The following is a 22,294-nucleotide window of genomic DNA, read 5'->3' on the forward strand; positions in this document are numbered from 1 at the left end:
TGCATTAAAGGGTCCCAAAATTTTTTCGCCTCGCTCCGCTCGGTGGTAGTTGCTTGCACATCGTTTTCTTCTCGCTACGCCCCTGACGGTACGGAAATTTTCGTTTGAATTCTTTTCGGAGTTCGGTATTATGTGATATGATTTTTCTTTTAACGTTTCTTCCTGATTACGAAAAAAAATGCATTTTCCATGCATCAGCCTGCATAATTTGTCAATTTAATGTTACATATTCAATATCTAGATATAAAGTATAATAACCTGTCATTTTCATCATGTGTGTAGACAGCAATTTATAACAGGTTTTGCTAAGAATGGTGAAATTTTGTTGGTTTATCTTTATTGTTTTTTTTAATTTGATGTTGCTAAAACCTGTATACTACCATAACATTTTATTGAATGAATAAACAATATACTTATCAAATACAACATATACAATAACATAGTATGAAAAGAATAAATTGAAATAAAATGTCAAGAAGTTCTCTCTTAGACATATTGTTATCACTCGAGCTATAATTTGATTTCTTTCGCGAAAAAAAAAAAAAAAAAAAAAAAAATAATGTATAAAAAGGTAAAGCGAATGTCACCTGAGTTTATGTCACCCTATAACTTTCCTTCTAAACATGCTTGAAATCTTCTCTAAAATTGTAATTTTTGCAGCTTCAAGGTCGACAAAAAGTTAATAACGCCATCATGCATTTCTAAAAATTATAGATAAATGAAATTTTGAATCCTCTCTTTATTCGGAAAAAGGAAAAACGACGAGAAAATTAAAAAAAAATTTAGTAGCGTCTATTTTTTAAACAATTCAGTAAAAACTCGTTACGAATTTTCTTAAAAATAATATAAGTCCATATTTAAAGAATGATTTGTATGAAGCCCATAATAGCCCTAACATTTTCAAAAGATAACATTGTAGTTTGTACAAAGGTGAATTTCCTATTTAGTAGCAGGTAAGATTACTTCAGCATCTTTAAAACAAAAGTCAGATTTTTTTCTTTTAACTTGGTAATAAATAATTGAAAGACAAAACAATAATCAAAATTAAAACATGAAAATTGACTAGATATTATTTTTCAGTTTCTTCAAATACACGAATAACATGCTAATTTAAATCTATGTATACATGATTATACTTTATTGAATCCGATTCATTAACTCCATAATCGCATTACAACCTATTGATTTATACAAAAACATATATAAAAAAGTAGAAAAATTATGTATAATTTGCTTAATGAGTCGCACTATGCATGTCGGACTGTAAACTACTCTTTATAAGGTGGCGGGGAGGTGTCAAACTACTCTTTATAAGGTGGCGGGGAGGTGTCAAACTACTCTTTATAAGGTGGCGGGGAGGTGTCAAACTACTCTGTATAAGGTGGCGGGGAGGTGTCAAACTACTCTTTATAAGGTGGCGGGGAGGTGTCAAACTACTCTTTATAAGGTGGCGGGGAGGTGTCAAACTACTCTTTATAAGGTGGCGGGGAGGTGTCAAACTACTCTGTATAAGGTGGCGGGGAGGTGTCAAACTACTCTTTATAAGGTGGCGGGGAGGTGTCAAAGACTTGTTGTCCTGGTGAACCTATAGTGCTAGGCTGATGACTGCCTTCAATGGGGATCTGTTCCCCAGATAGTTCATTTTTGTTTACTATTTGGTACTGTTGTGCACTGGGATATTGGACCATTGTTTGTCCAGTCGTTGTCTGAATTGGATTATCCATAGGACCTTGGGTCTGTGGCACATTCATGATCATTCCAGGTTGTGTGCTATTCACAAATAGGACTGCTTGCTGTTAAAAATATACAAGAATATGTTTGAACCCAGAACAAGTCGTACTACATATATATGCATATTTTGTTTTTCGATACATGTCTTATATGTATGATTCAATGAAAATCAATGGAAATATATTGTAAAAATGTGCCGTAGTATTTGTACGAGACTTCAAATTTCAATTGTCCTGCTTTTTTGCGCACGATTTAAGAAACAGTCTTTCGTGTCAGGGTCTTTGTTCATTTTAAAATGATCTTGCATTATATTTGTCAATATCTTTATACCGAGCGTAAGTGAATATAATGCCTTCTTATTTCAAAAGAGCATAAAGCTTAGCACGATAAATTTATTCCTCCTAGGAACATTCCGCACTTTTGTTCTCCGAAGCGAACAAATAGTACACGATCGAAAGGCAGTCATTGTGATTTGCCGACGGTTTAACGATTTATAAAATCAACAGTTTCCTGATAACCAAAAATGGACACAAGAAGACTCACTTTTAGAATGATTTTATTTAAATTCCCAGCGACACCAACACAAATATCAATTGTGACGTCAATCACGTGCAGCCGGCAATGTTCTTTTGCAGTTAGCTGGACGTGGCTTTGTTTTCAATGCTAAAGAAAAGGTCTGATATGTTCTTAATATTATTATACTATTAACCGAGTTTGAAATAACATGAGCAACACGGCGGATGTCACATGTGGAGCAGGACCTGCCAACCCTACCGGAGCACCTGAGATCCCCCAGTTTTTGGTGGGGTTCGTGTTACTTAGTCTTTAGCTTTCTAGGTTGTGTATTATGTACTATTTTTGTCTGTTTGTCTTTTTCTTTTCCCACCATGACTTTGTCACTTTATTTTTGGTCTACGAGTTTGAATGTCCCTCTGGTATCTTCCGCCCTCGTTTATAAGAATTAAGGTCTACAAATATATATTTGCCATTGCAACGATGCCTATTTTAAAACAACGTGTATATAAAACTTTACCCCTTCACTTGGTATCTGCCAGGGGGAACAGCAGCAACAAAAAGAAGCCGTTACGATCGCCACTATAGTTTCAACTAATGCTATTAATGTAATGAATGCTGATAAAATAGGGTTGGCACCAAAGAACAATCTCTGAAATAAAACAATGTACATATTGGTGACCTTCTGCTGTTGTCTGTTCTATGGTCGGGTTGTTGTCTCTTTGACACATTCCCCATTTCCATTCTCAATATTATGACGAAATAAACAGTAAAGATAAAGATTTTTCACGGTTATTTTTACAGTTGTAATGTGCAAAGCTGCCTTTGTTACCCCTCAACCAAAATCGATCTTAGATCGTATGAATGTTATTAAAATAAGCCTTTTTATCTTGAGTTTTATCATTGATGCATAACAATACTTCAGAACTTTAACTTATTAGTGAAAAATCTGCCGTTCTCTTTCTTATCCCGGTTGTTGTCTGTTTTAATTGAAAATATGATTTTTGATTGCCCTTTGATTCTTGTTTTTAACCGTACCATCCCCCCTCCCCCTTTTCATGCATCATTGAAGTTATATGAGTCTTGTATAGATTTCTGAATATGACTAGAAACTTATTTCGTAAGATGAATCCAAATAATTTAACACTTTATTTATATAGAATACAATACATGTACTCACAAATAGTACTCCGTTTACTCCTAGTATGATTACCGTCGTACAGAAAATTGATGCACCAATAATACTGCACACCATAAACCCAATTTTCTGAAGAACAAAAAACATAATAATTCAAAACGTGTTAAACGTGCATTTATGTCAATTTAATGTTTATTTTTTTCATGCTTAACTTTTTTCTACATACTACATCAGACATGCAATATGGAAACGAAAAAATAATGGAAAAGCAAATCTCATTTCATCACAAAAGCACATCTCGTTTCATCACAACAAATATCTCGTTTCAACACAAAACACATCTCGTTTCATCATACAGTCATCTCGTTTCAGCACAAAAGCCAATCTAGTTTCATCACAAGAGCACAAGTCATTTCATTTCATCACAAAAGCACATCTCGTTTCATCATAAAGTCATCTCGTTTCATTATAAAAGCACATCTCGTTTCATCATAAAGTCGTCTCGTTTCATTATAAAAGCACATCTCGTTTCATCATAAAATCCTCGTTTCATAACAAAAGCACATCTCGTTTCATTACAAAGCACATCTCGTTTCATCATCAAGTCATCTCGTTTCATTACAAAAGCACATCTCGTTTCACTTCAAAAGCACATCTCGTTTCATCAAAAAGTAATCTCGTTTCATTACAAAAACACATCTCGTTTCATCATAAAGTCATCTCGTTTCATTACAAAAGCACATCTCGTTTCATTACAAAGCACATCTCGTTTCATCATAAAGTCATCTCGTTTCATTACAAAAGCACATCTCGTTTCATTACAAAGCACATCTCGTTTCATCATAAAGTCATCTCGTTTCATTACAAAAGCACATCTCGATTCATTACAAAAGCATATCTCGTTTCATCATAAAGTAATCTCAGTTCATTACAAAAGCACATCTCGATTCATTACAAAGCACATCTCGTTTCATCATCAAGTCATCTCGTTTCACTACAAAAGCACATCTCGTTTCATCATAAAGTAATCTCAGTTCATTACAAAAGCATATCTCGTTTCATTTGTGCCTCTTAGAAGTTGAAGATGAATTTCATTTCACTTTAAAATGTACAAAACTAAATATAATTAGAGACCAACTGTTTTCCAAAATTAGTGAAATAGTTCCCTCTTTTTTAAATATGACTAATGAAGCAAGATTTAAATTTTTATATACGTGTGTTGAGACTGATATAATTAGAATTATTGTTAAATTTATAAGCGACATGTACATTTCTAGAAATGCTTTATTAAGCACTAAATAACTTTGTGGTACCACCTCCTCATATAATGTTTATGAAATTGCTATGATATATATATGTTTGTATTTTTGTGTATAACAAATTTGTATTGTCTTGGTATCAATCCTGTAATTTTGGATTTTAAACCAATAAAAATTACTTACTTACTTACTCATAAAGTAATCTCAGTTCATTACAAAAGCATATCTCGTTTCATCATAAAGTCGTCTCGTTTCATTACAAAAGCACATCTCGTTTCATCATAAAGTCTTCTCGTTTCATTACAAAAGCACATCTCGTTCCATCATAAAGTCATCTCATTTCATTACAAAAGCATATCTCGATTCATCACTTACCAGACTTCTCCAACTTGATTGCCTTTTTCTTGACATACACATCGGCAAGACACCAGTCAGAACAAACTGAAAGTGTAGAGTATGTAATTAGAAGAGGCTCGTTTGTACAAAAACGTTAAATAAAACAATTTCATTGTGCATCCAGCCATTCAAAATAACCTGTCTCTGGTACAATTTACTATATAAAAGTTTTTTCATTGTCAATTCCACCCTCCGATTTTAATAGTTTTTGTGTTGTTACGTCTCCATTTTTCTTGGAAAACTTACTTTGCTCTTAATATGCCTTTTGGTCTATTTTGTTCGGCCTGTCTCCAATTTACTATGCTTTTCATGTTTTTTTTTTGTATTGAGTAAGGTTTATAAGAAACTTCAAATCTTATGCCCTGTGTATGGAGTGTGCCACACCTTATAAAAGTTAAAGACTCATAACAAAAGGCGAATGTGCCCCTCACAGCCATACCATCACTTCACAGTTCCTTCTTCACGGTCAAACAATTGCTAACCATACTTTTTATTTGGCATCTGTTTATGTATTCGCGTCCTAAAGCATCAAATATTTGCTGTTAAACATTAAGCATACAATAATCAATCAAAACGTAGTTTAAGCCATAAATCTGATGTTCAGTAGTTGTCGTTTGTTGATTTGGTTCAAAAGTGTTTCTCGTTTCTCGTTGGGTTTTTTCTATATAGATTATACCGTTGGTTTTCCCGTTTGAATGGTTTTACACTAGTAATTTCTTGGGGCCCTTAATAGCTTGCAGTTCGGTATGAGCCAAAGCTTCGTGTAGAAGACCATACCTTGACCTATAAAAGTTTACTTTTATTTAATAGTGACTTGGATGGAGAGTTGTCTCCTTGGCACTCATACCACATCTTCTTATATATATTTAAAAGTTGTTAAGCTTCTATTAAAATGAGTTACAATTTTATCGACAATTGAAATAAATACGTATATCTAACTATGAACTTACCCATCCACAACATATTATACACACTATGTCAAACAAGAATAGCTCCTCACTTTTTTTGTACTTCCGACAACTCCAGTAGTTACTACTGTCATTATGTAGCTGTTCGTTATGCAGGAGACAGTCATGATAATTCTGAATGCCCATGGCATCAGTGACGACCGCTATCAGACATATAATCTCTAATATTATGCCTAACCCAATCTGTATACCTCCAAACACCTTAAATGTCCTCACTGGGTATGTTCTTTGTGATGATTGGTCTGGGGCCTCTTGTGTACTCAAGGGATCTGCTGTATTAGGCTTGTTTACAGACATGCTGTAATATATAGCAACGAATTATCTTTAAAAAAAAGCACAAGCGACATTATTCGTACGATATAAATTGTGATAATTTACGTAAGTGAGTGAAGGTCCGGTGGATATAATGGTATTTGAAAAGGCAAAAATCGTTATATGTTGGTCCGGTGGCGCAAGGTACTCTTTGAATATAACTGTCTATACCGTCTTGCCGTTACGTTAGTGTGAGACACTTTTTTGGAATCAGTGTCGAATATATCAATGAGGTGCAATTTCATGGAGGTATCTTTATTATGATGTCTGTTAACACCGTGCAGTGATCATTTTGTTTAATATTCATTAAACCCGATCTGCAGTTTCGCACCAAAACATGTTTTTGAGAAACTAGAACACTCCCCTGGAAGGAAGGACGCCAAGGGATGTCAAATACAGCACTTCTGGTCTATGTATAATTTAATTACCTTTTATATCCTATGTAATTAGTGTTTCTGACATAAGGGAGTAGATTTTGGCCTCAAATTGCAGGTTCATCTGACGAAAGATTTTGGACACTTTTTAAACACTTAAGTGTCTGTTTGAACTTTCATTTGATTCAACTAGTTTATGTGAAAGATTTTAACTGATGTAGTCATTAAAAACGCTCCGATTCAAGCTCAAATACGACAAATCTATCAAATATGCCAAAAAATGTCACTTTTCAGATGTTTTTATGTCAAAAACGAAAGTGGCCGCATTCGTGTTCATCCTCAACCTTTATATATGTTATGATTTATCATCAAATACAACAAGGGAGTTTCTCGCTACATTGAAGACCCATTGGTGGCCTTCGACTGTTGTCTGCTCTATGGTCGGGTTGTTGTCGCTTTGACACATTCCCCATTTCCTTTCTCAGTTTTATTACATTTCAGTATTAAAAATGAACACAAATGCGGCCATTTATTTTAGACGGAAACCGTCTAACATTTAACTAAAATGCTAAAATTTTGAATATTTCAGTCATTTTGCATGACTAAATGATGCTAGTGCCCGATATTTGGGCATTGTATTGTCAAAAACAGCCGATATTTTATGTAGCAGACGCATTTTTCTCTTCAATAAATATAACTAAAAGTTTACATTTTAACAATTTTGTAAAACTGCTATTTTTTGGAGCCAAAAAGGGGTCTTACTTACGGAAGCCCTGGAGTGCCACGCAAAAAAATAATTACAACTTGCGCGCACAAGTTACTGCAAGTTTGTAACTCGTGCGCGCAAGTTATGTAACTTGTGCGCACAAGATAGTTACTCCAGGGCTTCCGTACTTACTGGACCTACTCCTTTATATGTTATCTTTTCAAAATTCACAATGCACTTAAAATGTATAGCATTGACGTGATTGAAGGAAAAATATAAAGAAGAATGTCCACACACATAACTCTACACTATACATGTTATACTAAAACATTTATATAAGTAACAAAACATTTATGTATAATAATATTTTTATTGAACCATTTTTTGTGAGCATGGCAGTATATTATATATCACTTGTTTCACTTGTCATCTTATTTTTTTTTTGGTATTTTCATTGTGTAATTTGCGTATCCGAGGAGGCACCCAATAAAACACGATTGTGAAACTGATTTCCAATCAACTATTTTAAATGTTTTTTAATTCATACTAAGTTCGTATAAATTTTATAACATGTATTATGTACACAGGAAAGTTGATGGTTGAGAATAATAAAACATAATAAAAATGATTTTGCATACCGGTTTACGAGGGTCTGGATGGGTTTGGATGCTGTTTACATTAGAAAATAATGTGTAAAACAATAAAGAACAATTACATGGATAAAGGACTGCTTTTGAAAAACATAGACATATATCTATAGACTAATGGACAGAATTTAAAAAAAAAAACTTTCAAGTAAATGTTGCAAACAATAATAATACCCTCTCTTCCCCCTCCAGAGCATCAGTTATACTAAAACCTTGAACTTGATTATGATCAAATATGCCTAGATGTATAAGAATATCATATCATATCTATCACTTACTTTCCTTATTAGTAACATTTTATATATTATAGTGGTAACTGGATAATTAATGTAATTCATTGCAACCAATGTAATAATACATATAATGTATTCACTGAAACAAATTATAAATAAATTTACTAACCTTGAAGTAACGTTAATAGATTCAGCGGTGAACAGGTCAAGGATGAATCATCTGTTGTTTACAGTTATCGATTGACTCGCAGTAATTTCACAATCTTTTCAATCTTGCATGTACTTCTAGTAAATTTGCTGTTCATGTTATTAAGCATATTTAGTATATTTTATAACATGGTTTGAAAAAGCTTTTCTCCAGCCTACCACAAATCTATTTCACCTATAAATAGATATATTGTTTTCATATATAATTATATCTTTGTATCTATTTATAAACATCTTAGGCAGCAGTTTTTGGAGAAAAATTGTTTGTTCCCCCCTCAGCTGCCACTATATGTAATGCTAAATTTGAAAGAAAAAAATTGTTTTTGAGTTGTCGCGGAAAAAAAATTGTCCAGAAAAAAAACCATAGCCCCCCCCCCCCCCCCCCCCCCCCCCCCCCCGAAAATCAAATGGTTGCTGCCTTAATTGTTTCTAAACTATGCAGTGTGGATTTCGCAGTTGGCTTTGGTATTATTCCTTTCAATCAGAAATCGATTTTGTCCAATTTTTATAACACCTCAATATATAATGATATGAACAAACTAACATAGAGAAATTATACAAAATGGTAACTTGTTTTATAGAAAAGAAACATTTTCTATCGAAAAAAAAATGTTTTTCATTAATTCATAAGTCGGTGAAAAACTAGCACAGATGATCCAGGGGCGAATCCAGCCATTTTAAAAAGGGGGGTCCCAACCCAGGATAAAGGGGGGTTCCAACCACATGTCCCCATTCAAATGCATTGATCGTCCAAAAAAAAGGGGGGTTCCAACCCCCAGAACCCCCCCCCCCTGGATCCGCCAATGAGATCAACTGATATGTTAGTTACAACCGAGGCTCAAGTAGGAACTGTCTATGTTATATGTATCTTACATGTTCAAATAACATCAAATAAATTTATTATATAGCGCAATGAAAGCTCGGGGTCATATGTAATGGATATATATGAAGAAATGAAATTGTCAAGTTGTCTAACGTACCCAAATTGCAGTTTTTTTTTAAGGACGCCTCCGGGTGCGGGAATTTCTCGCTACATTGAAGACCTGTTGGTGACCTTCTGCTGTTGTTTTTTTTTTCTATGGTCGGGTTGTTGTCTCTTTGGCACATTCCCCATTTCCATTCTCAATTTTATTTTCACTTTAGTTTTTTTATGACTCAGAGAAAAGTTTACATTCTGTGTTTATCTTGTAGACGTATACTTATTCATTATAAGTTACATCAATTTAATATTGAATCCATATTTAATCATAAAATAAATGGGTTTGAATTTATATATATACATACGATCCATGATTCTGTAATGAGGAGTACCCAAATTGCATCCGTGCTTAAATTCACATCCTTAGAAATCGAATAACAGATGGGTTTTTTTTTTATCTTCTTTTGATATTTAGAAGAATTTGACACTACTTCATGCTTCTTTTTATGTTTAAGAAATGTATGCTTGTAACATATTCTTTTTTGTTAATTTTTTAAAAGATAATGAACTTTTGTGACATGATGGACGGACGAACGAATGCAAAGGCAGAATAACATAATGCACCACAAGATTTCTGCATTTGTTTTTGTTGAATATGTTCAATTTAGGTTACTGTGACAGGATTTGCGTTGAAATTACTTGAGTTAAAAATTTATCGGTAGATTATATATGTTCTGATGTTGTAGCAAGTGTAAATGGTTTGGCTTAACATACCGCATCATAGTTTTTCCTGTAAGTCAGAGTGATCTTGGTATCCATGCCCGTTATCGGGAACTGGATCAATTTTCAACACATTTTGTTAGATACATTTTTATGAAATGAATTAGAACCTCTAATGGTATCGCATGAGGCTATGACTATAAAAACACTACATGTAAATGTAACATGAATCCTCTTTTTTCTTTTGATCTTTTTATGGAATAAGATCGAGACGACACACATGAACAATAATGTATGCTCTACATATTTTTTTTTTTTTCATTTTTTTTAACATGAATTAGGCCGTTAGTTTTCTCGCTTGTATTATTTTACATTTTTATTTCGGGGCCTTTTATAGCTGACTATGTGGTATGGGCTTTGCTCATTGTTGAAGGCCGTACGGTGACCTATAGTTGTTAATTTCTGTGTCATTTGGTCTCTTGTGGACAGTTGTCTCATTGGCAATCATACCACATCTTCTTTTTTTTATATCTAAATTGAATCAACTGAATACTATTGCATGAAAGGTCACATGGGAATATACTACTCAATGATCATGAGAAAACAGGCATGAATTAACCAACAACACTAAAACAAATATTGCATGGGTAAGCTCCACCGCCATAGAAGAAGATTACGAATATCTTAAAGGAAATTTCTTCGGTCACTTTTGAAACAGAACATATTTAAAAAAAAAAAATCAAAAAAAAAACCCACCAACAATAATAAATCAAAATGAAATGCTACTGAAAGTTGCAATTTGAAAATAAAAATATCGCGTATGTATTTGTAACGTCTCAAAGGATTTCTAGTGGGGTCCTTTCCTGTTTTATCGCTAGAATGGCCAACACGCTCAAATTTTCCATTTGTTGCATCAACTCCAGCATTTTTCTCAGAAATGGGCGCTGGTGCAGTCTCGGCGAAACCTCGAGAGGGGTTAAGAATTGGAAGTATATGTCAAACGTGTCTAAATCGTATAGCATAATAAATAATGCACAGCTAGTTAGTGCCTCGTGTCATAAAATGTTCAACATATCTTTTAATGTTTGAATTTGCGACAATCTACAGTAACTATTCTCTTCTATTATTGCCGACGTTTATGTTTTGTTTTCCTCGACATCATGAAGAACCTGCAAAGAAGTTAAAAAAAAATTCCAAATTCGTCTAAATTCCGAAAATAAATGGGCATAGAAGAAGAAGATATTTTTTAGAGGAAGAAATATTATTTCCAATTATGGGCCTCAAAGGGCATAAACATTACAACATCAATAATTTTCATAATACAATACAAACTTTTAAATAAAAAAAGATTAATGAGAACTATTTAAGTTCTTAAAGAATATGTAGATAAAGAATCTATGATATGGTTTTTTTTTTAAATACTAATGCATTTTAATGCAAGTGGGGTTGATATAGATAATAAACAAGAAGCCTAAAAAGAAAAAAGAAAAATATATATCCATATATATATTCATAGTACACAATAAATTTGATCAATTAAATATATAATAACTAGCCAAAAGAAAGTAGAAGTTAAGGTGGCACGGTAGTATTTCCTGGCCCATAAGGGATAATGATAGCCTTTTTAGAATTTTCACCACTTTCTAACACCGCAAAAAAATTCTACATTCACAGTTAACTGAAGTACTTTCATTTTACTATTCAGAAATGAATTTAAATATGTATCATGACCGTTTACTTTTTTTGCTATTTTTAAAAACCTAAGGCCACTAGTACTTTTAGGTCTTTTATGGTGCAGTGAATACAAAATTAAAAAAAAATTCTCAAAAATTCATTTTCATCTGTATGTAAAATTATTTCATATTTTTCTACTACTGATTCATCCTTCAGTTTGGGAAAGTATGTTCAGTTGATATTGTATTTTTTGTCCAATCACACTGTTTAGATACATTTACCTAAGTAGGGTACACAAAAGAGCAACCTAAATTCTCGAATGCAAAAACTACCGTGCCACCTTAAGCATGTCTATGACTCATTCTGTGTCAGCAGCAAATAGGAAAGTATTATGGTTTCCTAAAGGCAGCTGCCACCAGGGGGCGATACCTTATAGACCATAGGCATGTAACATTTGTGTAAATGTCTCTTTCCTACTTGTATCAAAAGCAAACAAGAAGCATTATAGGTAACTTGAATGCAGATGATATCAGGGGACGATCCCTAAAGGATATTTATAAGAGAACATTTGAATAAATAATATATCTGAACAATTAATTCTTTTTTTTCTTTTTCTTTTAATCGGCTAGTGTGTGGCTATCGGCATATAAATCAGATGATCGAAATATTCAAACTATATACTAAAATAAGAAAATCATTAAAAATACTTATTGATTTCCGATTGTGTCACCGACATATTTCACTGATCGGTTTTGCAAAAATAAAATCTAATTTGGGTCCTACGACCGAACCTTGCGGAACGCAATATTTTATATTTATTACATCTGACAATACGGAGCCAATTGCAACACGTTGAGTTCGACTATCAAGATAGGATCTCATCCAAAACAGCGCTGAGCCAGTTATGCCGTAAGAGTATTCTAACCTATTGATCAGGATGGGATGTTCGGTATAGTGTCGAATGCAGCGGATAGTTCGAGCATAACAAGAACCGCATAACAGTAATTATCGTCTGCCAATGCTATATCTCATGGTGAACCCTTAGTAACGCTGTTTCTGTCAAATGACAAGCACGATATGCTGATTGCTTGTTGTCCAAAAGAGAGTTTGCTTCAGAATGCTTTTCACTCACCTTTTCCGAGATCGTTGACGTAAAGGGCAAGTTAGAAACGGGAATTTTGTTTTTTTTTAACTTTTCAACGTCAAGACCGGGTTTTTTCAACAAAGGTGTTAAAACTGCTTCCTTGTAAAATGCTGGAACATGCGATTCAGCTATTGAAGACAGTTGAAATGTTTATTATCTTGGTTATGATAAAGGTAGTAAGCTGTTGATGTATGATTTTAAGAGTGAATTAGGAATTTTGGGATTTGAGCGTCACTGATGTGTCTTTTGTATACGAAACGCGCGTCTGGCGTATAATTACAAAATTTAATCCTGATATCTATGATGAGTTTATTTATAACCACTGTCGATGCCACTGATGTGGAGTTTTTATCTGAGTATCACCATCCCAGTAGTCAGCACTTCTATGCTGACATGAATTATTATTGATATGGTCATATTTATAAATTAACTCTTCACAAAACTTTTGAATTTTTGAAATACGAAGGCTTTTCTACTTCAGAAATAGATGTATTTGGCAAAACATTTTGGGAATTTTGACCCTAAATGTTCTTCGACTTCGTACTTTATTTGGCCTTTTTAACTTTTTGGGATTCGAGCGTCACTGTTGAGTCTTTTGTAGGCGTAACGCGCGTCTAGCCTATAATTACAAAATTTAATCCTGATATCTATGATGAGTTTATTTTTCACATATATATTCTGATTGGTTGCTTTACGATGCGGCTGAGATTCTGCAACAGCTATTGGCTTAAATGAGAAAAATAATTACAGACTTTTCGCGTCTCAGGATAAGAATTCAAATGCTGTGTATTTCAGTTCCGATCAACTGTTATTGATCATTTCTATTCGTTTTATTATTCATATATTGCACACTGAAAATCAATATTAAAATATCATTTATAAATACGTGTTTCTTTGTTAATTTGCAATATGCACGATTTATTTTACTAAACAGTTTTCATATACAATGTTTACAAAAATTATCTGTATGTTTTAACTTTTGCCAATCCAGCTAGGCACAACCTCCATAGTCGTGTCTATATGGAGTTGATTTAATTTTCAACAAGTGAAGAGAATAACAATTAAAATCACGGGTGTAAAATGCATAATCATCAAAACAATCAATTTCTAAAATTACTACATTTCCAATACTAAATCAACAACCAAATGCACACGTATTACTTTAAATTATGATAGAGCGAAGCAGTCCACATCTTTTTAGAAAGCTCAGACTTGGATAGGATATAAGGTTTATGATAATTATACACGAACAATGTAATTATTGAGTTTTAAATTTGCTTTACATTTGCATGATGATTGGAAATTCAAACCCTCTCACGAGTCGAACAAGTTTTGTCAAAAATAAGCATTATCATTTTTATTGTTTTATCTAATAAATATTTACATACTAGTAACTGAAATTGAAAAAAAGGATCAATGAATGTATAAGTAGTACTGTAAACACAATATAATTGTAAAAACAAATATTTCGGCTCTTCTTTTTTTAATGAAAAATCTTTAGTTACCATAATTCACTTGAAGCAAAAGCAAATTTTTTTTTTAATAAATATTGCAAATTGTGTTCGTTCGAAGAAATCATTTCATATTGTATTCTTGGAATTTAGTGTGGTATTCGGAAACTTTTTTTTATGTACACTAATATCGTTTCGTTATTGAAAGGAGAAACATTATATGCAAATTAACAATTTAAGTCACGCTACGAAGCAATTAATATATGTCATACCTATATATGTATGTACGATGATTCAAACCAGAATGTCAATAGCACCAATCATGATGCCAATATTGGTCACTTTCTTTTACATGATTATTTTGTTGCGTGTAGAAGGCTTAAGAAATGAAAACAATGAAGGTAGGACAGTTTGTGATACTTAAATGTTCAATGAGCAAACGGTGTTTATATATCTCAACTTGTACGATTCGCTCGTGTCTGTAACAATGTTTTAGATTTTAACGAGAGAAATTTATGTATTACTGAAAAATTATTACACCAGGGTTTTCGATATCACAAACTAGTCAAAACATTTACTAAATCATCGGTATAAAGACATCATTCGAAAATATAGCTCAACATGCAGACTTCTAATACGTTCAGGTATTTCACATCCAATTTTTTATGGAAATATTCTTTATAAAGCACAAAGTTGTCAGTATTCACCTCAGAAACTTACAAAACCTTTGAATAGACTTATTAAGAAGGGATATAATTACGATACTGTTGTCAAGTCATTAAAGATTGCATATTTTGGCGTTAATATTGAGTCACTGATAAGGTCTCTGCATCGGAACTAAACACATTTATTCTAAAAACAGTTGTTGGCATGACACGGGTTATGTTCTTCTCATATATGTTATGATGGTATGATACTAAACCCCTAACGGGAAGGACTGTGCCTGATGTTCATATGATGAAATCATAATCTTTCAGTCAGTTTAATTGAAGTCTGCAGATGGCATGTCAGTTAACTGCTAGCAGTCTGTTGTTATTTATGTATTATTGTCATTTTGTTTATTTTCTTTGGTTACATCTTCTGACATCAGACTCGGACTTCTCTTGAACTGAATTTTAATGTGCGTATTGTTATGCGTTTACTTTTCTACATTGGTTAGAGGTATAGGGGGAGGGTTGAGATCTCACAAACATGTTTAGCCCCGCCGCATTTTTGCGCCTGTCCCAAGTCAGGAGCCTCTGGCCTTTGTTAGTCTTGTATTATTTTAATTTTAGTTTCTTGTGTACAATTTGGAAATTAGTATGGCGTTCATTATCACTGGACTAGTATATATTTGTTTAGGGGCCAGCTGAAGGACGCCTCCGGGTGCGGGAATTTCTCGCTACATTGAAGACCTGTTGGTGACCCTCTGCTGTTGTTTTTTATTTGGTCGGGTTGTTGTCTCTTTGACACATTCCCCATTTCCATTCTCAATTGTAGGATATATAACACTAAAATCAAAGAAACAACAACATTTTTGCTTTGAACGTTTAAATAAATCTTAATTATAATAAGGGATAATGCTATATATAATTACAGATTTTCATTTTTCCTTGTAATTGTCTCTTTTAAAAAGACTTGCAAGTGGATTTAAATTTTAAAAAATTAAGTCATACAAACCAGTAGGCTTCATATATTACTCATTAGATTCTTGGGCTCCTGCACCAAAGTACCGGTAATATATATGTAAACTTTTTTACCAAAAGAAACTATTTCTAATTATTAGCATCGATGACAAAACAGAAAACTTCACCAGCAAACCGGAGAGAAATATCTGACGACATGACTGATAAATGGCAAACAACGTACAAGCGAGAATCTTTAGACGTGGACTCAAAGGTTGACGAAATAATGTTCTCATTACAAGGTATTTTTAATTTCTTTTCCCCCAGAATCTTCACAAACAGGATAAGATTGTTTAATTTTTTTATTGCTCATATTAATATTGCCTTCTGAGATCAAATATATATCATCAATGCAAACTCACTCTCACGTTTCACCATTAGAAAGCTTGCGGATAAGAATAAATAGCTTGTGTCCCATTAGTATATTAACATTTTTAAAAACCTTTAAAACAAATGACCAGATTTAAGTAAAAGTTTAAATAATCCTTTTAACTCATATCATTGTCATAATTAGTTTTTAATTCATATGTCGGAATTTTCCTTAGCACTTATCAAATATGTCCAATTTTTACGAAAGACAAAACATCTTGTACTCCTCTTTTTTTTAGGATTTTATCTTAATCAGGAATCAAACTCATATTTTGAATGCCCCATTTATGAGCATTATGTTTTCTCGTCTGTGTGTCCGTTCGTCCGTCCGTCCTTCCTTCCGTCAGTCCTTCCGTCCGTCTGACCCGCTTCAGGTTAAAGTTTTTGGTCGAGGTAGTTTTTGATGAAGTCCAATCAACTTGAAACTTAGTAAACATGTTCCCTATGATATGATCTTTCTAATTTTAATGCCAAATTAGAGATTTTCACCCATTTTCACCCATTTTCATGGTCCATTAAACATAGAAAATGATAGGGCGGATAGGACATCCGTGTACTGGGGACACATTCTTGTTTCCATCTGTTTAATCTTACATAATGTTTCACTTTATTTCTTTATAGAAGGTTGTTTTCAATGTACCATTTCTCAAATATTATAGAGGTATGTTTCCACGATAAACCAAAAAAGACAGCGAATCAAATGTTAAAAGACACTCAATCCATACTGAACAGTGAGTTTTATGTTATTTCAGAATTCTTAAAAGAAAATTAAAACAAAAAAGGTATTACGTCACTTACATATACTCCAATTGGTTCTGTGAAATGTTTAGTAATAAATAGAGTAGTTTTTCTCATTTAATTATGACGTAATGGAACCCTTTTTGTTTAGTAAACATTTCTTCTTTTGTTAAATGTACAGCATTTGTAATATAACATGATATTGTAACTAGTTTGATTCGTAAAGAAGCAGCCACATCTTCATTTGTCTTTTCAAGGGTAGACTTAAAATGGCTAAACAAAAAGTGGTAATCCCATGATATTAAATCTACCAACATTCATGTTATTGTTATAATGATCCTATTGTAGATATTGATGTATACAGTGATATAGTGAAACTTAACACACAGTTGAGAAATAAATTGAAATGGATAGTGGAAGGCAAGTATTACTTGAAATATAACATTGAATCATTGTATGTTTGAACGGTATATGAAATTAACGTGAATTCAATAATCTAAAAATAATCAATAAATAAAAGAGAATTCAATAAAATTACAAAAAATAGTAAACTTTGCTTATTGTTGAAGGCCGTACGGTTACCTATATTTAATTTCTGTGTCATTTTGTCTCTTGTGGAGAGTTGTCTCATTGGCAATCATGTCACATCATCTTTTTTATATTGATCAGTTTATAAAATATTTCAGCGAGTAAAGGCCCGAAAGAAGAATCGAGTGTAATAAGGATGTTGAAAAATGATGTTCAGGGTAAGCAAATCCTTTTTTGTATAAAATTCTCATATTCTCTATCCTTTTTTGTTAACTTTGATACATGTGTTCAATGCTATTTGTGAATGCTGCAAACGTTAAATGAAAAACAGAATTAAAAACAAAATGAAGAATTATAAATGTGCATATTGTTTATGATATGATAAAAGGAGCTATCAACGTGCACCTTGCACAGACTACTTATTCCTCTATCTTAGATATATATTTCGTACGACCTTTACTGTCAATTCGAATTCGTTAGCTGAAAGAAAGAAACATAAAAAAGTGTAAAGTATAAAGTTTAAAGTATAAAGAATTGCAAATATTAATTATGTATCAAGTAAACACACATGCATATTTTATTTATAAATTCTCGTTGAAAACTTATCTTACCACGGTGGTGGTATTTTTTAATTTTGTATCAATTATGCCTCATTAAAACAAGTACAAACTGTTTCATTGACTTCTACAAAGTATTCTTACATTTACATGATGTGTCCAGTAGACATTTAAAATAGATATAGGAAGATGTGGTGTAAGTGCCAATGAGACAACTCTCCATACAAATAACAATTTAAAAAGTAAACCATTATAGGTTAAAGTACGGCCTTCAACACGGAGCCTTGGCTCACACCGATTTGCATGTTTTATATTTGTTGTCTTTGTGAAGAATGACAGTTTTTGTAGGAGAGTTGCCAATTTATTGGAATGTTTATGAAAATAATTGATATCTGACTACTAATTTTAGGTCTTTGCAAACCTTTGGATTTAAATAAACCCCGCGACTGTACTGAACTGAAGGCAGAACACAAGAATAGCGGTGTGTACACTATATACCCAGACAATTCTACAGCTATAACAGTCTATTGTAACATGGATGAATTCGACGGAGGTTGGACGGTACGTGTAACTGTATGAATAAAAACCTTTCAGTATTGAAATCATTTCATTAGACTAGGTTATGCTAAAAAAAAATGACAAACAGACAAATAATAGTACAGAAGACACAACATAGAAAATTAAAGACTAAGTAACACGAACCCCACCAAAAACTTGGGGTTATCTCAGGTGCTCCGGAATGGTAAGCGCAGATCCTGCTTGCTTTTTGTATTTACTTAATCCTTGATTTTTAGTTAAGTTAAACTTTTATTTTATTTCATTTTACTTTTTTTATTTTCTTACTTTTTATTCTCGAAAAGATTTACTTTGCCATGATTTAGTAGTTATTGAGTATTCAATTTTAGATTTTGTTTATCAAGTATCAATTGAATTGTTCTATAAGGTAGAACATATAATGTTACTAGTTTCTAGTCTTGTACATCTTTTGCAATACCTGTACCATTGAATTTTTATTTTACCAGCTTGAAAATGTATGGATGGATGTCAAAATGCCCTTATTTCTAATAGTAAAAAAGTTGTTCTTGAATTATTTGATAAAACCATGTTGCAACAAAAAAAGTTACTAAATTACCTTTACCTACGTAGTAAAATGAGTGAAACCGATTTTGGTTAACACATTGGCCCTTTTGATATACCAATGGACTTAATCATGTTAGTGTATTTCCATTTACACCTATGATGAAACAGGCGAAAATTTGTCTTCTGTTATATTTGGTAAAATAGATACATTATGCTTATTTGTATTTTTCATTTTGTAAAGGTATTACAAAGACGACAGGATAACACAAACTTTTACAGAACATGGGCAGAGTATAAAAAAGGATTTGGATATGTCGAAAAAAGCTTTTGGCTAGGTAATTGTTGTATCAATGCAATTATTATTCATCTTACATTCGCTGCTGATAAAATAGAAATTGTTATAGTGAACACAACTTTTGGTTAATGTTAAACACTCTCATCAATTTTCAATGTGTTGAAAGAAAAATATTATAATAAAAGAACAAAATTCCACAACCAACGAATAAATTTTCTTTCCTGATTATGAATCTAAATGGATTAAAAAAAAAAAAAATTTGAATTTTTTTAAACGGTTCAACATACAACATTTTCAATCGTATGTTCTTGTTTACTTTTTTAAAACAGGGAATGATAATATACATATTTTGACTTCAAATGGAAAGTATGAGTTAAGGATAGATTTAGGTGACTGGACGGGAAACAAGTGGTATGCCATCTACAAAACATTCGCAGTTGGAAATGAAACAAACAAGTATATTTTGAAGGTTGGAGGATACAGTGGGAATGCCAGTAAGTTTATTTACGTAGAAAACAAATTACGCAATATTTGATTAATCTGATAGTTTGCATTATCTTAGATATATTTCCTAGCAGCACATGATATTAATTAGTATCAAAAATGTATATGAATTTGAGAATTAAGATGAATTGAACTTATTATAGGAAAGTTATACCCAATTTGTCATACAGAGTGCAAACTAAGTCGTATCAATAATGATAAGTTCAAACTAAAATATTGTAACGCACATATCCAATAGGTTTACATATTGGAACTAATTCTAAATCAATGAAAGACTAAGTCTAGATTAAAAGTAAAATAACATAACTACCAAATTTTTCTTGGAGTTCAATATTTTTGCCATTTTACTTTTATATCGTTGTATGTGTCATGCATATATGTGTTGAAGACACACAAGATTGAAGAATGAAAAACATAGCTATTCGTATTTGATGTGCTTCTTTCGATTTAGAATTTAAAAGTGATAAAGGTCTCTATTTATCTATACTAAATACATAATCAAGAATGAACATAATAATGTCTGTTCCAATATACCTCCCACGTAAATCCTTATGTATTGTAATCTTTGAGTAAAAACTATGGCGTTTTCGCTATGTAACAAATTGCGACGAAAAACAATTAGAATTAATGCATAAGAGCTCGGAGAATGTACAAAATCAGAATAGAATAAAAAGCAGCGAAATTCCATTAATGCTTTCGGCGCATTAAAATAATTAAATCAATAATTTTTCGCGAAAACTCCAAACTTAGATAATGTTGTATTATAATAGGCCTTTTGGAGCTTCTTTTTAATAACAAAATGCCAAATCTTTAAGGTGGCATAAGACAAAGAAAAAGTTAAGTAAAAGTGGCAAAGTTTGGGATGGAGAAATAGAAGAATTATGCACATTTTTTTATCCGTTATTAAAAAAATGTAAGTTATAGATTAATGGAAATTTAAAGCTTTAAGGTAAAATAGAACAGCCATAGACCTCGCGTTAGTTTTTTAAATGACCGTTTGTGTTCTTATAAATTCATGTCAGTCATACATGTCATATATGTGTTGTTAATTTACACATGGTCGAGTAGGTAGCGATAATCGTTAATGCTATCCTTCGCTAACAGTCAGGATAAAACTCAAATATAACGGCCCAATAGATATCAAAGGTACCAGTTTTGCCAAATACGGCTAACGTAATCTATGCCAAGGCATGAGTAAACTTACAATAACTCATTCACTTTACATGAACTATTCCTTATATATATAAAGGGGATTTCAATCAGAAATAAAATGGTAGGCTTATTCAAACTTGATATTTAAAACAAATCTTTATGAAATTACAAATAAACTAAAAAGATCGATTAAGTAAATAAAGTTATTGATAATTTTAACTGTATCTATTTAATCACAGAAGATAGTTTAACGTATCATAACGGAATGAAGTTCTCAACGAAAGATCGCGACAATGATAAGTGGTCAAAAAACTGTGCAGAACATGCTAAAGGAGGATGGTGGTACCTTGACTGTCATCATACAAATCTAAATGGTATATACAAGAAAGGAAAATCATATTACTGGAATGTTGTCAGTTGGGATGGGATAAAGAATGTCTACTATTCTATGAAGTTTGCCCGTATGATGATTAGGCGGCTTTAAAACGTTTAAGTTGCCAAATATCTGAAACGTCGAATTCAGAATCAATCAAATTACTTTTAGCATTTGCGGAATATTTAAGCTCAGAAATACTTGTAAGACAGTTTTAATCTGACTCCTATACGCTAACAGTTATTTATTTTTAAATAAAATATATCACAATATTTCTTTATATGTTTCGTGTCTACAGTGATTTTATATTTGATCTGGCAAAGTTAGAGGTAGCAGGCATTACGTAATACTCTCTCCTTTCAACTTGAATCAAAGAAATACTGAAGGGGTTAATAAGGTTATTGTACCGTCCTCAACAATAGATTTAAGCATATGAAAATAGTACATTTATAAATGAGACAACAAAAGAAAACGATCATTACCAACCACATAAAAATGTACACGTATTATTTTTATGTATGCGTTTCTAGGTGCTGAGTGTTCTTGCGCTTGTTTGTAATGTATTTCTGTCACTGATTGTCAATTTCCTTTAAAAGAGGGACGAAAGATACCAAAGGGACAGTCAAACTCATAAATCTAAAA

The 22,294-nt window shown here is 32.4% G+C and overlaps 2 protein-coding genes and 1 long non-coding RNA gene across 3 annotated transcripts; 2 read left to right on the plus strand and 1 right to left on the minus strand.

Moving 5' to 3' along the window:
* Positions 1-554: 554 nt before the first annotated feature.
* LOC143078459 (uncharacterized) lies at positions 555-6,648 on the minus strand. Its single transcript, XM_076253320.1, has 5 exons — positions 5,988-6,648; positions 5,017-5,082; positions 3,425-3,511; positions 2,765-2,896; positions 555-1,793 (listed from the first exon to the last, which is right to left on the minus strand). The coding sequence occupies exons 1-5, from the start codon at positions 6,300-6,302 to the stop codon at positions 1,533-1,535; spliced, it is 861 nt and encodes a 286-aa protein (XP_076109435.1). The 5' UTR covers positions 6,303-6,648; the 3' UTR covers positions 555-1,532.
* Positions 6,649-16,161: 9,513 nt separating this feature from the next.
* Positions 16,162-17,583, plus strand: LOC143078461 (uncharacterized). Its single transcript, XR_012979233.1, has 3 exons — positions 16,162-16,298; positions 17,085-17,156; positions 17,512-17,583. It is a non-coding gene; the product is annotated as an uncharacterized LOC143078461 (long non-coding RNA).
* A 270-nt stretch (positions 17,584-17,853) lies between these two features.
* LOC143078462 (ryncolin-2-like) lies at positions 17,854-21,892 on the plus strand. Its single transcript, XM_076253323.1, has 5 exons — positions 17,854-17,909; positions 18,658-18,809; positions 19,570-19,663; positions 19,953-20,117; positions 21,519-21,892. The coding sequence occupies exons 1-5, from the start codon at positions 17,888-17,890 to the stop codon at positions 21,761-21,763; spliced, it is 678 nt and encodes a 225-aa protein (XP_076109438.1). The 5' UTR covers positions 17,854-17,887; the 3' UTR covers positions 21,764-21,892.
* The last annotated feature ends 402 nt before the right edge of the window (positions 21,893-22,294 follow it).

Source organism: Mytilus galloprovincialis, chromosome 6, assembly GCF_965363235.1.
Source record: "Mytilus galloprovincialis chromosome 6, xbMytGall1.hap1.1, whole genome shotgun sequence".
NCBI lineage: Eukaryota > Metazoa > Mollusca > Bivalvia > Mytilida > Mytilidae > Mytilus > Mytilus galloprovincialis.

Bases quoted from the DNA above. Each gene is read 5' to 3' on its own strand.
- LOC143078459 (XM_076253320.1), bottom strand. From the start codon at position 6,302: ATGTCTGTAAACAAGCCTAATACAGCAGATCCCTTGAGTACACAAGAG. The intron at 5,083-5,987 runs GTAAGTTCATAG...CTACACTTTCAG, and splicing joins GTATAATATGTTGTGGATGG to TTTGTTCTGACTGGTGTCTT. The intron at 1,794-2,764 runs GTAAAGTTTTAT...TATTTTTAACAG, and splicing joins GGCAGATACCAAGTGAAGGG to CAAGCAGTCCTATTTGTGAA.
- LOC143078462 (XM_076253323.1), top strand. From the start codon at position 17,888: ATGTTGAAAAATGATGTTCAGG. The intron at 19,664-19,952 runs GTAATTGTTGTA...TTTTTAAAACAG, and splicing joins CGAAAAAAGCTTTTGGCTAG to GGAATGATAATATACATATT. The intron at 20,118-21,518 runs GTAAGTTTATTT...ATTTAATCACAG, and splicing joins AGGATACAGTGGGAATGCCA to AAGATAGTTTAACGTATCAT.